We start from the raw sequence: 16,816 nt of genomic DNA on the forward strand, positions 1-16,816 counted from the left end.
TCCAAAGAAATCCCAGGGCTGATCTCTTTCACAATGGACTGGTTGGATCGCCTTACAGTCCAAGGGACTCTCAAGAATCTTCTCCAACACCACAGTTCAAAAGCATCGATTCTTCAGTACTCAGCCTTCTTCACAGTTCAACTCTCGCATCCATACATGACCACAGGAAAAACCATAGCCTTGACTAGATGGGCCTTAGTCAGCAAAGTAATGTCTCTGCTTTTGAATATGCTATCTAGGTTGGTCATAACTTTTCTTCCAAGGAGTAAGTGTCTTTTAATTTCATGGCTGTGATCACCATTTGCAGTGATTTTGGAGCCCCCCAAAATGAAATCTGACACTGTTTCCACTGTTTCCCCATCTATTTCCCATGAAGTGATGGGACCGGATGAGATGTATATAATACATTGTTGCTGCTGCTGCTGCTGCTGTGGCTGCTGCTGCTCAGTCGCTTCAGTTGTGTTTGACTCTGTGCGACCCTGTAGACGGCAGCCCACCAGGCTCCCCCGTCCCTGGGAGTCTCCAGGCAAGAACAGTGGAGTGGGTTGCCATTTCCTTCTCCAATGCATGAAAATGAAAAGTGAAAGTGAGGTCGCCCAGTCGTGTCCAACTCACCACGACCCCATGGACTGTAGCCCACCAGGCATTTCCGTCCATGGGATTTTCCAGGCAAGAGTACTGGAGTGGGGTGCCATACTAATATATAACTATATGTATACTACATACATATAGTATATATGTACATATATTACATTTGTACTTGGTGAAGGGACCAGATATTAGGATGATCTGATGTAGTGTTTAAACATATCATGGTCTCATCACAAGGAGATGAGCAAATTAACCAAATTCTGTGTCTCAATTTTACCTCATCTGTAAAATAATATTAGTATCTCAAAGAGGAATGGTAAAAATTATTGACTCGCTGAAGAAGGGATAGGCTACCCACTCCAGTATTCTTGGGCTTCCCTTGTGGCTCAGCTCGCCAAGAATCCCCCTGCAATGCAGGAGACCTGGGTTCAATCCCTGGGTTGGGAAGATCCCCTGGAGAAGGGAAAGGCTACCCACTCCAGTATTCTGGCCTGGAGAATTCCATGGGCTGAATAGTCCATGGGGTCCCAAAGAACTGAGTGACTTTCACTTCACTTCACACGTGTGAAATGGTGCTAAGTTCTTAGCAGAGTGCTCACTGAACACGTGTGTTCATTGTTATTAGTTCTATGTGAGGATAACTTTAAAATATTTTACTGCTAAACGAACATACCACAGATTGTGGGGAAATGAATATACTCATGCAACCACAACTCAGGCCAACAGCTAGAACTGTAGCTGACACTGAAGCCCTCGTCTATTCCCCACCCCCCCACCCGGCCGCACCCCCGCTGATCCCTTTCCCATATCACGTGTCCTTCTCCCCCAGATGGGATAAACACCCCTTCTCTTAGATTAATCTCATTCTTTTTAAGCTAAAAATAGAACAGTATTGATTCTCAATTTATGGTGGCAAAAACAAATGTGCAATAAGTGTATGCCCTCTAGAGTGATTGCACTAGAGAGTCATTTTACATCTGAAGCATTGAGTTGAATCTGCATAATTGACTGTGAATTGCAGTGAAACAGCCTAGCTTTTTGGGGTCACATTTATACCTGAATACTGATAGTGATTCACAGGTGATTATAGTTTCGGTTGACACAACACCCACACATGCACACACCCCATATATATATGTGCTCATTTATGCACACAAACACGTACATCATAGTTCCCACAGCATACGGAAGCATTTTGGTTGTTGCTTGAGTATAACACTTCACGGATTGTTACGTCTTTTTATGTCTACATTTCTTAACACTTGAATTACAACTAGATTGACAGTGTCAGTAGTTAAGCGGATCAATAGAAGGAACTCTGGACTATCAGTCTGTTTTAAGAGTTAAAGAATTTACGATGTGAAAGAAGAAAAAGTGGACTTTAAATGAAAATGAGACAATCCTAAAAAATGAATGCTCTCTTTGGCAAATTCTTTTGAAAAGCATTCAAATGTTAAGTTGGTAAATTTTTACTAACCACTTATACTTTAAACCTTTAACTTGAAGGAAAAGTGTATATTTCAAATAGCAGCACTGCAGAAAAATATTGTAGTTTGAATATTTAAGCAATAAAACTACTAGTGACAGTTAAAAAAAAACTGTTCAAACTGCATAGACTTCATAAAATTTCACATGAATCTATGTAATTCCTAGATTTATTTAAATTAAAATGTTCATTGTTAATTTAAAAATTGTGACAATAATCCTGCATGGTTTTTAATTACCAACATATGTTAAATCCTAAATATAAGAGAAATATTATCTGATAAGAGCAAAAACGGCTACAGCTTAGTAATTGTATAATATGAAAATCTGCTACTGCTGCTGCTGTCACTTCAGTGCGACCCCGTAGACGGCAGCCCACCAGGCTCCCCCGTCCCTGGGATTCTCCAGGCAAGAACACTGGAGTGGGTTGCCATTTCCTTCTCCAATGCATGAAAGTGAAAAGGGAAAGTGAAGTTGCTCAGTCGTGTCCAACTCCCAGAGACCCATGGACTGCAGCCCACCAGGCTTCTCCGTCCATGGGATTTTCCAGGGAAGAGTACTGGAGTCGGGTGCCATTGCCTTCTCTGATGAAAATCTAAAGACTGCATGAAATGAAGAGTTAGCTGAATAAAATGTCAACATGAGACTATTCTTACACTTTTCCTTACTGTTTGTACCTTCCTTTTTATTGGCTATGTGACATACATAATAGAATGGATAAGAAGACATGTATATATGTATTTCATATATACCCTTATGTACCTATTGATATATACATGTATGTATGTGAATGTACACACACACACACACACACACACACTCCCTGCCTTCCTTCAGAAGTGACCATTGTCTTGAATTCTGTGCTTTTCATTTCTTTGTTTTTTAATAGTATTTTCCTCATCACATATGTCCCTAAATAATGTTGTATTTAGCTTTGCTTGTTTTTAAGATTCTCAAAACTATCAGCATATATTATATGGTCTTCTGTAGCAATTTTTCCATTAAAATTTTCATTTCTAAGATCGCACCTTTTTGTTTTTTCTTTTGGTGTCCGTTGGTGTAGTTCCTTTTACTGCTGTATGTTCTTCCATTGTGAAAAGTACTATAATTTATTTATCTCTTATTTGATCAGTAAATGTTCAGATTGTCAATTTTTGCTGCTATGAGCATTGTTGCTAGAAATTGCACACGTATCCCCGTGAATAAATACAAGAGTTGCTCTAGGTTAATGCTCCCCAGCGTTTTCCTGATGGCACACAGTTAATACTGCTACTGCTGCTAAGTCGCTTCAGTCATGTCCGACTCTGTGCGACCCCATAGACGGCAACCCACCAGGCTTCCCCGTCCCTGGGATTCTCCAGGCAAGAACACTGGAGTGGGTTGCCATTTCCTTCTCCAATGCATGAAAGTGAAAAGGGAAAGTGAAGTCACTCAGTTGTGTCCGACTCTTTGTGACCCCATGGACTGCAGCCTACCAGGCTCCTCCGTCCATGGGATTTTCCAGGCAAGAGTACTGGAGTGGGGTGCCATTGCCTTTTCTGACAGTTAATACTAGCATTTGTATAACACTCTTATCGGGTGGCTCTACTGAGGTGGACATACATATCAGTGGGGTCGATGGGCCATAGGAAGCAGAGTTTCAAAGTATGCAAGCTGATGATAAATTGTTGTTTTTTTTTTTTTTTTTTTTTTAAAGTAGATTCTCATGTTTACACTCCCACTGGCAGGGTGTTGGAGCTTCTCTTGGCCCACATTGTCTAGACCATCTGGTGTTGTCAGATGTATTAAATCTTGCTGGCCTACTCTCTGTGCAGTAAAAGTGAAAGTGAAGTCTCTCAGTCCTGTCTGACTCTTTGCAACCACATGGACTATAGCCCACCAGGCTCCTCCGTCCATGGGATTTTCTAGGCAAGAATACTGGCGTGAGTTGCCATCTCCTTCTCCAGGGGATCTTCCCAACCCAGGGATCAAACTCAGGTCTCCCGCACTGCAGGCAGACACTTTACGGTCTGAACCACCAGGGAACCTCTGTAAAATAGTATCTAATGGTAGTGTTAATTTACGCTTTGAGTTTGAGCATCATTTTAAAGTGGTTCTGTGCTGTGAACTCTCTGTTCTGGTTTTGTGTCATTTATTCCTAGTGTGTTTTCTAACTGATTTGGAAGGAGTTTTTGTTTCTCTTTATTTTTTGTTTTGTTTCCCTTCATTTGCAACACTAATTGTAAACTGTTCACGGAATACTTTGTTCATGCTGTGATACTTCTCTTCACTTCCCCTGTCTTTTGACAGCTCTAAGTTCTTAATTTTAATGTAGTTAAATAATATACATTTATTTGTGTAAATTAGGTATACTGATGAGATATTTTTGTTTCTTATTTAAGTAAACTGTTTCTACCTCAAAAGACTATTTTGTAATTTCTATGTAGTTTTCTTTCTCCATTTCCATATTCTCCTGTCTTTAAATTCTTTTTCTCTTATTGAGTGTTTACTCTATATAAGCACTGGGCATATTGTTAGGTTTATTTGTTTTATTTTCTTTACTTGTTTTATCTATTGAATCCAAGTAAGCTGTCAGCATGCTACTAACCTGAAGGTGGACTTTTTCCTTTTGGCAGATAATTGTGATGACCCCCTGGTGTCTACCTTGCCTCAAGCGTCATTCAGCAGTTCTTCCGAGCTCTCCAGCAGTCATGGTCCTGGGTTTGCAAGGCTAAACCGAAGAGATGGTAAGTCTGCTTTTTCTGCTCTGATTGGTTCATGATGAATCTCATTCATCTTCCATTCTCTTTTAGTAAAATCATTGTAAAAGGAAGTAAATTATAAAAGGAAGTAAATTTCTAAATAAGCAAATGGCAGAAACTGATGGGTTGTACATGACATTTGGGATTGGTTCTGGAATGGCAAAGGGATGCACCTATTTAAAAATCTTGCATCATCATTTTAGCACCCAAAGAATTGAATTCCTTCAATCTGGTGATTTTTAAAAATGTATCTTATAAAATAAACTTTTCTTTAAAATTTTTATTTTTATTTTTAATTGAAATATAGTTGATTTACGGTACAATTTTAGTTTTGGGTGTACAGTATATTGGTTTGACATTGAAATACACTTTGAAGGATCACCACGTTAAGTCTAGTAACTAAGATATTACAGTATTATTAACCATATTCCCTATGCTGTATATTATATCCTATGACTTATTTATTTTATAAATGGAATTTTGTACCTCCTAACTCCCTTCACCTATATTATTCATTCCCTCCACCTTCCGTTCCTTCTGCGGCAACCACCTCTTTCTTTTCTGTCTCTGTGGGTCTGATTTCATTTTGTTTGTTTTATAGATTCCAGATATAAGTGCAGTCATACAGTTTTGTCTTTGTCTGACTTACTTCATGTAACATAGTGCCCTCTAGATCCATCTAAGTTGTCACAAGTGGTAAGGTTTCACTTTTTAATGGACAATAGATGCTCCATTGCACATGCATGTACTGCACCTTCTCCGCTGATCCATCTACAAAGGACACTGGCTGGTTCCTTTACTTGGCTATTGTGAATAATGCCGCAGTGAACGTAGGAGGGCATGTATCTTTCTCTCGCTTTTATTTTCTTGGGGTAAATACCCAGAAGTGAAGTTGCTTTATGGTAGCTCTGTTTTTAATTTTTGAAGGAACCTCAATGCTGCTTGCCATAGTAGCTGCACCAGTTAACAGTTCCACCAACAGTGCCCCAGGGTTCCCTTTCCTCTGCATCTTCCCTAACATTTGTTACTGATAGTTGTGATGTCTTGCCTTTTGGATTATAGCCATTCTGACAGGTGTGAGGTATACTTCATTGTGGTTTTTATTTGCATTTCCCTGGTGATGAGTGATGTTGAGGCATGTTGTGGCTGGGCCCACCACTGTGGGTGAGCTGGCAGGAGGGGCTGACCCCCACCTGGCTGGCTGTGTGACCTGAGGTGCATGCGTGTTGTGGACCCACTGGTGGATGTTGTTATTATGCGTATGTGCTCAGTCGTGTCTGACTCTTTGTGACCCCATGCACTGTAGCCCGCCAGGCTCCTCTGTCCATGGGATTTCCCAGGCAAGAATACTGGAGTGGGCTGCCATTTCCTCCTCCAGGGGATCTTCCTGACCCAGGGATTGAACCCTCATCTCTTGCATCTCCTGTACTGGCAGGTGGATTCTTTACCACTGTGCCACCTGGGAAGCCTGGATGCTGGTGCTTCCTGGCACTAATAGGCTAGGGAGAGGATTCCAAAATGGCACTTGCCACTGCTGGTGTCAGCTCAGTAGAAGGAGATTCCAAAAATAGCCACCAGTGTCTCATTACCCAGGGGAGTCTCAGCTGCCTCTTATCTCTGTGGGAGGCTCTGCAAAGGCATTAACCGAGTCTGACCCAGGTGCCTTTCGAACCACTGCCTCTCCACTGGGACTGTGCATATGTGAGATTTTGCACACATCCTTTAAGAGAGCAGTCTCTGTTATCCATAGCCTTCTGGCTCTTCCAAACATATGCCCTGTTACTTTTCAAAGCTCGACTTCTGGGGCCTCATCTTTTCTGTGCAGGATTCCTGGGCCAAGAGCCCTATATGTGGCTTGGACACCATGCCCCTTATGGCGTGCTGGGGTCCAGCCCCGGTGGATCCAGGGAATTCGAAGCGGGGACGGCATTGGTGAGGAAAAAACTTATTTATTTATTAATATAAGATTAGATCAGGAAGAAATAGTGTAGTAGGAAAATTAAGTGGAGAAAGAAGGCTGAATAACTTGGCTTACGGGGAAGGCCAATAACGTTCCAGACAAGGAGCTTGCACCATCTACGTTGGGCCACCGGTGCCCACTTGAATATCGGGGGGTGCCCCGCCTTGGGCTCCCCCTCACGTGGATCTTAAAAGCCGGGACAAGTAAGTAGACATGGTGAGCCACCCCGCTCCAGATGGGAATTCAGCCTGAAATTAGAGTAAAGAGGAGACACAAGGGAAACCAGTCCAGCAACTGGCTCCCTCCCCTGTTGTCTAGAAAGGCCTTTTATACCTTTTTTTGTACATAGAGATCAATGGGTAATACAAAATTATGCAGTGTTAGCAGTCCAGACTCTTATCAAAACCAGGCTTTTCTCTCTGCATACCTAATTGTACACAAGTCTTAGGTGATTTACATCATCTTCTGGCCAAAAAGGGCCAATTAACATTTTACAGCCTTTTTTCTGATAAGGGTTTGTCAACCAGAAGACTTATTTGTGTTGATCTTCCCAAAGTCTGGTGCCACTCTCAGAAAGCACTAAATAAAGTTACATTCTTACATAGCAAGGACACAAGAAGAGTGCAGTGATATATATCAAAAGAAGTAATTAACTCAAAAGTCTAGTGTTGCTAACATCAAAACTACTATATATCTTTTTCTATATCCCGATTACATTGATTAACATCCTCCCAGGTGCCTAAAAGATAAAGAATATGGAGGCCTGGCAGCAGTCATTGAGTCAACAGTGAAAACCCTCTACCAATATAATTTTTAACTCTTTAGAAAAGGCTCTGTATCTTTAAGATGCTTTTAAGCTTTGTGCCTCTCACAGTTGGGGGGCTGTAAGCAATTCACAAGCTGTAAGAGGTCCAGGGGAACCTGTTAGGCAAGCCAGAAAGTTATCAGAGGGGGTTTAACTGAAACATCCCTTTCAAATGCAGAAGGCTAAAGCCCTGATTTGACTTTTTCCAGAGAATATTAGAAGAGTGGAAAAGCAGGCAGATTCTTATTTTTTTTGGGGGGGGTGGATGCTCAGGAAATTCCAGGGGGAAAACCTGAGGTCTGATTAGCCTTGCCATCAGAGCTCTGCTGCACAACCTTGTCACGGGTGGAATTCCTCACGCTGGCTCCCAGCATGGAGGACCTCTGTGACTATGATTTCCCTTGTGTTTGTGGGTCACTGATCCTGGGCTGGGGGTCCTGACTAGATTGCATCTCTGTCCTTCCTGCCTGTTTTCTTGTTGCTTTTTCTTTATGCTTTTAGTTATGTAAAATCTTTTCTGCTTGTCTCCAGGTCATTCTCATAGATAGTTAGCTCTCTAAGTAGTTTAATTTTGATGCACACATGGGAGGAGGTGAGTTCAGAGTTCCTCCATCTGGATCCTAAAATACACTTTTCTACAACAATATACAATCATTATGTGTACAGTAGCCATGAAAATGTAACTGATCCTCTGTTTTAAGATAAGAAAGAAGTTTGTAAGAAGTGATTTTAAAAGTTGCTAGTTATATATGAAAGCATTCCCCCTAAGATCAGGAACAAGACAAAGGTGTCCACTTTATTTAAGTGTGTCCTATTATTTAATAGGGTGTCCAGTATTATTCAACATAGTTCTGGAAGTCCTAGCTACAGCAATCAGAGAAGAAAAAGAAACTAAAGGAATCCAGATTGGAAAAGAAGAAATAAAGCCCTCACTGCAGATGACATGATAGTGTACATAGAAAATCTTAAAGATAGTATCAGAAAATTACTAGAGCTACTCAGTGAATTTAGCAAAATTGCAGGATACAAAATGAATGAACAGAAATCACTTGCATTTCTATATACTAACAATGAAAAATCAGAAAGAGAAACTAAGGCATCAATCCCATTCACCATTGCAACAGAAATAATTAAATATCTAGGAATAAACTTACCTAAGGAGAAAAAAAGAACTGTACACAGAAAATTATAAGACACTAATAAAAGAAATCAAAGATGACATAAACAGATGGAGAGATATTCCATGTTCCTGGGTAGGAAGAATCAATATTGTGAAAACGGCTAGACTACCAAATGCAATCTACAGCTTCAGTGAGATCCTATCAAATTACCAATGACAATTTTCACAGAACTAGAACAGAAAAGTTCACACTTCATATAGAAACACAAAAGACCCTGGAGAGCCAAAGCAGTCTTGAGAAAGAAGAATGAAACTAGAGGAATCAACTTTCCTGACTTTGGATTATACTACAAAGCTACAGTCATCAAGACAGTATGGTACTGGTACAAAAACAGAAATATAGACCAGTGGGACAAGATAGAAAGCCCAGAAATAAACATAGGCACCTTTGGGTACCTTATTTTTGACAAAGGAGGCAAGAATATACAATGGGGCAAAGACAGCCTCTTCAATAAATGGTGCTGGGAAAACTAGATCTACCTGTAAAAGAATGAAATTAGAACACCTCCTAACACCATACACAAAGGTACACTCAAAATGGTTTTAAGACTTAAATGAAAGACCAGAAACTATAAAACCCTTAGAGGAAAACATAGGCAGAACACTTGATGACATAAATCAAAGCAAGATCCTCTATGACCCACCTCCTAGAGTAATGGAAATAAAACCAGAAGTAAACAAGTGAGACGTGATTAAACTTAAAAGCTTTTGCACAGTGAAGGAAACTATAACCAAGGTGAAAAGACAACCCTCAGAATGGGAGAAAATAATAGCAAATGAAACAACTGACAAACGATTAATTTCCAAAATATACAAGCAGCTCATACAACTCAATACCAGAAAAACAAACAACCCAATCAAAAAGTGGGAAAAAGACCTAAACAGACATTTCTCCGAAGAAGACATACAAATGGCCAACAAATAGATAAAAAGATGCTCAACATTGCTCATTATTAGAGAAATGCAAATCAAAACTGTCACCTCACACCAGTCAGATATCACCTCACACTGGTGAGATATCATGTCACACTGGTCAGAATGGCCATCATCAAAAAGTCTACGAACAATAAATGCAGGAGAGGGTGTGGAGAAAAAGGAACGCTCTTGTACTGTTGGTGGGAATGTAAATTGATACAACCACTGTGGAAGACGGTATGGAGATTCCTTAAAGAACTAGGAATAAAAGCACCATATGAGCCAGCAATCCCACTCCTAGGCATATACCCTCAGGAAACCAAAATTGAAAGAGACGTATGTATCCCATTGTTCATTGCAGCACTATTTACAATAGCTAGAATATGGAAGCAACCTAGATGTCCGTCAACAGACAGATGGATAAAAAAGTTGTGGTACATATACACAATGGAATATCACTCAGCCATAAACAGGAACACCTTTGAGTCAGTTCTAATGAGGTGGATGAACCTAGAACCTATTATACAGAGTGAAGTAAGTCAGAAAGAGAAAGATAAATATTGCAGTCTAACGCACATATATGGAATCTAGAAAAATGGTACTGAAGAATTTATTTACAGGGTGGCAGTGGAGAAACAGACATAGAGAATAGACTTATGGACATGGTGAGAGAGGGGAAGAGAGGGGGAGATGTTGGAAAGAGTAACAGGGAAACTTACATTGCCATATGTAAAATAGATAGCCAACGGGAATTTGCTGTATGGCTCAGGAAACTCAAACAGGGGCTCTGTATCAACCTAGAGGGGTGAGATGGGGCGGCAGACGGGAGGGAGGGTCAAAAGGGAGGGGATATATGTATACCTATGGCTGATTCATGTTGAGGTTTAACAGAAAACAACAAAATCTGTAAAACAATTATCCTTCAATAAAAAAAGTTGCTAGCTGTTTAAAAATAGTCATACCTCAATTTATTTAATTCTCAATGTGAATGACATGATTTTTCTCTTCTGTGGAGGAATGGGAAGTTAATAAGATTTCATGCTCCTTTAGGAATACTTAGTTCATGTTGTTGACTATCTCTTAGGTAGGTTGTGTTCGATTGCTTGAGTATGTTTCAGGAAAAGTGCAGATAATTAAATGGCAACTTACTGTAGAAATAAGGGAATTTCAAAACGCTATGGACTTAAAGACGGAGTATCATTGTTACCCCTTCCTATATACTAAGACAAAACCCATCTGCTCATGCATTCTATGGAAAAAAAATTAGCAATACTAACGAAAAAATACTATTAACAATCATAAAAAAGACATCAACATCATATATTAGTAAAACTGTGATTCAGTCATTTCTTATTCTCTTCTCAAATGCTGTATCAGCCACATCTTTTTTTTCAGCTTTTAGTTATTCTGGTGAGCATATAGTAAAAGTGAAAGTTGCTCAGTTGTGTCCGACTCTTTGCGACCCCATGGACTAATCAAGCCCTGGAATTCTCCAGCCAGAATACTGGAGTTGGTAGCCATTCTCTTCTCCAGGGAATCTTCCCGACCCAAGGGTTGAACTGGGGTCTCCTGCATTGCAGGCAGATTCTTTACCAACTAAGCTATAGAAACCCTGTGGGTGTATAATGGCTTCTTATATTGTGAGTTTTACAAATTAATTAATTATTATTTATTTTTGGTCGCGCTGGGTCTTTGTTGCTGCATACAGGCTTTCTCTGGTTGTAGTAAGCAGGATCTCCTCTCTAGTTGCAGTGTGTAGGCTCCTCATTGTGGTGGCTTCTCTTGGTGCAGAGCACGGGCTCAGTAGTTTTTGTGCACAGGCTTAGTTGCCACACAGCATGTGGAATCTTCCGGGACCAGGGATTGAACAACGTGTGTCCCATGCATTGGCAGGCGGAGTTTTAACTGCTGGACCACCAGGGAAGTCCTCAGCCACTTCTTCTAAGTTTATTGGTTGATCTTATTCTTTGTGCTATTGTTTAATGTTTGAGTACGTTGAACACTGGACAGAACAAATAGATTGTGTGTTTGTGTGTTTTGCTATATGATATGTGTTATAAATACCTAACACTGCAGCGTGAGTTTGAGTTTATTAAAAAACTGTTATCGGATATTTGATACATTCCTCTATGTGTGTTTCTTTTTTATTGGGTACAATGGCCATAACTTTGTGTGTTTCTTAGTGTGAGACTATCATTGGGGAGTAATAACTGAGATCCTTGTATTACTCTGTTTACAAGGAGAACTCTGTGGGCTTTGAATACTTTTGTGTAGATAGTGAAAGTTATTCTTTGGAATTCTGCATTCAGATGCTTATATCTTTCCTTTTCTCCTTTGCTTTTCGCTTCTCTTCTTTTCACAGCTATTTGTAAGGCCTCCCCAGACAGCCATTTTGCTTTTTTGCATTTCTTTTCCACGGGATGGTCTTGATCCCTGTCTCCTGTACAATGTCACGAACCTCATTCCATAGTTCATCAGGCACTCTATCTATCAGATCTAGGCCCTTAAATCTATTTCTCACTTCCACTGTATAATCATAAGGGATTTGATTTAGGTCATACCTGAATGGTCTAGCGGTTTTCCCTACGTTCTTCAATTTGAGTCTGAATTTGGCAATAAGAAGTTCATGATCTGAGTCACAGTCAGCTCCCGGTCTTGTTTTTGTTGACTGTATAGAGCTTCTCCATCTTTGGTTGCAAAGAATATAATCAATCTGATTTTGATGTTGACCATCTGGTGATGTCCATGTGTAGAGTCTTCTCTTGTGTTGTTGGAAGAGGGTGTTTTCTTGGCAAAACTCTATTAGTCTTTGCCCTGCTTCATTCCGCATTCCAAGGCCAAATTTGCCTGTTACTCCAAGTGTTTCTTGACTTCCTACTTTTGCATTCCAGTCCCCTATAATGAAAAGGACATCTTTTTTGGGTGTTAGTTCTAAAAGGTCTTGTAGGTCTTCATAGAACCGTTCAACTTCAGCTTCTTCAGCATTACTGGTTGGGGCATAGACTTGGATTACTGTGATATTGAATGGTTTGCCTTGGAGACGAACAGAGATCATTCTGTCATTTTTGAGATTGCATCCAAGTACTGCATTTTGGACTCTTTTGTTGACCATGATGGCTACTCCATTTCTTCCAAGGGATTCCTGCCCACAGTACTAACAGAAACAGAAGATATTAAGAAGAGGTGGCAAGAATACACAGAAGAATTGTACAAAAAAGATCTTCACGACCCGGATAATCACAATGGTGTGATCACTCATCTAGAGCCAGACATCCTGGAATATGAAGTCAAGTGGGCCTTAGAAAGCATCACTATGAACAAAGCTAGTGGAGGTGATGGCATTCCAGTTGAGCTGTTTCATATCCTGAAAGATGATGCTGTGAAAGTGCTGCACTCAATATGCAGGCAAATTTGGAAAACTCAGCAGTGGTCACAGGACTAGAAAAGGTCAGTTTTCATTCCAATTCCAAAGAAAGGCAATGCCAAAGAATGCTCAAACTACCACACAATTGCACTTATCTCACATGCTAGTAAAGTAATGCTCAAAGTTCTCCAAGCCAGGCTTTAGCAATACATGAACGGTGAACCTCCAGATGTTCAAGTTGGTTTTAGAAAAGGCAGAGGAACCAGAGATCAAATTGCCAACATCTGCTAGATCATCGAAAAAGCAAGAGAGTTCCAGAAAAACATCTATTTCTGCTTTATTGACTATGCCAACGCCTTTGACTGTGTGGATCACAATAAACTGTGGAAAATTCTGAAAGAGATGGGAATACCAGACCACCTGACCTGCCTCTTGAGAAATCTGTAATGCAGGTCAGGAAGCAACAGTTAGAAGTGGACATGGAACAACAGACTGGTTCCAAATAGGAAAAGGAGTACATCAAGGCTGTATATTGTCACCCTGCATATTTAACTTATATGCAGAGTACATCATGAGAAACGCTGGACGGAAGAAACACGAGCTGGAATCAAGATTGCCGGGAGAAATATCAATAACCTCAGATATGCAGATGACACCCTTATGGCAGAAAGTGAAGAGGAGCTAAAAAGCCTCTTGAAAGTGAAAGAGGAGAGTGAAAAAGTTGGCTTAAAGCTCAATATTCAGAAAACGAAGATCATGGGAATAGATGGGAAATAGATGCAAACAGTGGAAACAGTGTCAGACTTTATTTTTTGGGCTCCAAAATCACTGCAGATGGTGATTGCAGCCATGAAATTAAAAGACGCTTACTCCTTGGAAGAAAAGTTATGACCAACCTAAATAGCACATTCAAAAGTAGAGACATTACTTTGCCGACTAAGGTCTGTCTAGTCAAGGCTATGGTTTTTCCAGTAGTCATGTATGGATGTGAGAGTTGGACTGTGAAGAAAGCTGAGCGCCGAAGAATTGATGCTTTTGAACTGTGGTGTTAGAGAAGATTCTTGAGAGTCCCTTGGACTGCAAGGAGATCCAACCAGTCCATTCTGAAGGAGATCAGCCCTGGGATTTCTTTGTAAGGAATGATGCTAAAGCTGAAACTCCAGTACTTTGGCCACCTCATGCGAAGAGTTGACTCATAGGAAAAGAGTTTGATGCTGGGAGGGATTAGGGTCAGGAGGAGAAGGGGACGAGAGAGGATGAGATGGCTGGATGGCATTACTGACTCGATGGATGTGAGTCTGAATGAACTCCGGCAGTTGGTAATGGACAGGGAGGCCTGGCGTGCTGCGATTCATGGGGTCGCAACGAGTTGGACACGACAGAGCGACTGAACTGAAATGAAGTGAACAATGAAAGTTACTGTCACACGGGACTATTTCTCTTGTTTTCCGTTCTGAATCCCTTACTACAGGCAAGTGGGCTTTCCTTTCCCCTAAGGGAGTTGGTCCAGATTCTGAGCCAATGGTCCCTCCTTTGAGAATGCTGCCATCACAACACTGACCTTAGAATGAAGTTTGTTTCTTGTACTTCTTTTTAAAAGTAAAGCAGTTTAACACTTACCACCACTCCATTTGATTAATAAAACATTTCATAGGATTTGGCCCATGAAAAGAGTTGTAAAATTTAATGTAACTACTTATCTTTATTTCATTTGTTGGGGTTCAATAAATCATACACATCCTCTCTATGTGTGTGTGTATATATATGTATATATGATGTTATTTGTTGAATCAAATCATATTTTTTCATTAATTTATATACTCATCAGGAAGATCCATCAGTAGGACTCATCTTCATTCTTAATTCGTTTCTAAGGCTCTTGGTAAAACACAATATTAAACTTCATGAATCTCATTTGCATGTTAATGAAATAGAGAAACAAAACAGGATCATTTTAATTATCTTTTGCTGGTTGTCAGCCTACTTGATTACATTTTTTCTTTTTTATTTAGTTTTTCTTTTTTTTTTTTCCTATTAATTACATGAAGTGCTCACAAAGGAATGTCAGATTTTGAGTGATTTATTAAAGGGTATATATTATACTAGTATGGCAACATTCCGGGTAGTATTTAAATCAGGCTATGGAAGGGTGTTCAGCTAAGTCGGCAAGTAATGTATAAATTAAATCAGCTAATGAAGATCCTAATATCCTAGAAACCCAGATGGAGTGACCTCTTTGCTATGGAGTCTGGAAAACTTAGGGCTAAAGAACAGACAAGTAAGGAATGAGAAATCAAGCTCAACAACCCACAGCAGTCCATCTATGAGATAAGTAAGAAGTGCTCTGAGTAACACTGTGATAATGACTAGGCCCTGTAATGGGGAAAGGAGGTCAGAAAAAGACTACTATTAAATGGAATTATTCCATTTCTACCAGTAGGGAAGAAGAAAAATGTACTTTTACTGAGGTCTGTTAATTTAATTTTGCCACTTAATTCTATTGTGAGTTGAACTGTGTCCTTCAAAAGAATGTGTTCACTGCTTAACCCTGATTCCTGTGAATGTGACCTCCTTTAGACTTAGAGCCTTTGTGGATGTAATCAGGATCAGGTCATAATGGACTGGTGTGTGTGTGTGCTCAGTCGCTCAGTTGTGCCCGACTCTTTGCAACCCCATGGACTGTAGCCCACCCGGCTCCTCTGACCATGGGATTGTTCAGGCAAGAATACTTGAATGGGTTGCCATACCCTTCTCCAGGGATCAAACCCGTATCTTCTGAGTCTTCTGCAGTACAGGTGGATTCTTTACCACTGAGCCACTGGGATTAGGCTGAACCCTAAATCGAACCACTTGCGAAGAGTTAGACATGATTTAGCAGCTGAACAACAGCAACAAGAATCCAATGACTGGTGTTCTTCTAAAAGAAAAGAGATCTACAGGGACACAGAGACAGAGGGAAGAAGTCCCTGAGAAGACAGAAGTAGAAATTGGGACAACATAGCTACAAACCAAGAAATATCAAGTATTGCCAGCAAACTCCAGCGGGGAGGGTTTTCCTCTGAAGCCCGCAGAGGGAGCATGGCCCTGCTAACACCTGTTTTGGACTTGTAACCTCCAAAGCTGTGAGAGAGTTAATTTTATTCCCTAAAAGCTGTGCACCTAGTGATACTTTGTTATAGCAGCCTGGGAGGCTGGTACAAGTGCCCTGAGGAAGTGATGTCTTCTCCATGTTTCTTTTGCACTGGAGATGCTTCTCAATTTGAACCTGACAGATTTCACAACTCAGAGACATGTGATCCAAACTTAACCCTAAACCACACAAACAAACAAACACTAATCACTACTTTATTGGCTTTGTAATGGAATTTAATCTCTCTGCCCTTATATAGTACTCCCATTGTTACAGTTTCAGTGTAGGTTGAATTATTAATACATTTGGCACCTGAAAATTTTGCCATGATCAGTGTATGGTTCAGGCAGGTTCTAGTGTGCCATTCAATGGTCCAAGTGTGTTCTTAGGACAGGATATAAAGAGGTCATATGTATAGAACTGTTTCTGAAGTTGCAGTAGAGTCTAAATGAATGTTTTCATTTTCATGTACTTGGGAAACCTTGGAAATGGGTTATAGCAAACTGACGTGCTTGTATAAGGCTTCCCAGGTGGCTCAGTGGTCAAGAATCCACCTGCCAATACAAGAGATCCAAAAGACGTGGCTTTGATTCCTGGGTCAGGAGGATCCCCTAGAGGAAATGGCAACCTGCTCCAGTATTCTTG

The 16,816-nt window shown here is 40.4% G+C and overlaps 1 protein-coding gene across 1 annotated transcript in view; it reads left to right on the forward strand.

Annotated features, from left to right (window-relative positions):
- CNTNAP4 (contactin associated protein family member 4) overlaps positions 1 to 16,816 on the forward strand; it is a 289,562-nt gene that overhangs the window by 48,141 nt on the left and 224,605 nt on the right. Inside the window, exon 2 of the mRNA XM_069549623.1 lies at positions 4,692 to 4,802. Within this exon, the coding sequence (XP_069405724.1) occupies positions 4,692 to 4,802 (111 nt within the window). The remainder of the gene's footprint in view (positions 1 to 4,691; positions 4,803 to 16,816) is intronic.

The sequence above is a fragment of the Ovis canadensis genome, chromosome 14 (assembly GCF_042477335.2).
Source record: "Ovis canadensis isolate MfBH-ARS-UI-01 breed Bighorn chromosome 14, ARS-UI_OviCan_v2, whole genome shotgun sequence".
NCBI classification, from domain to species: domain Eukaryota; kingdom Metazoa; phylum Chordata; class Mammalia; order Artiodactyla; family Bovidae; genus Ovis; species Ovis canadensis.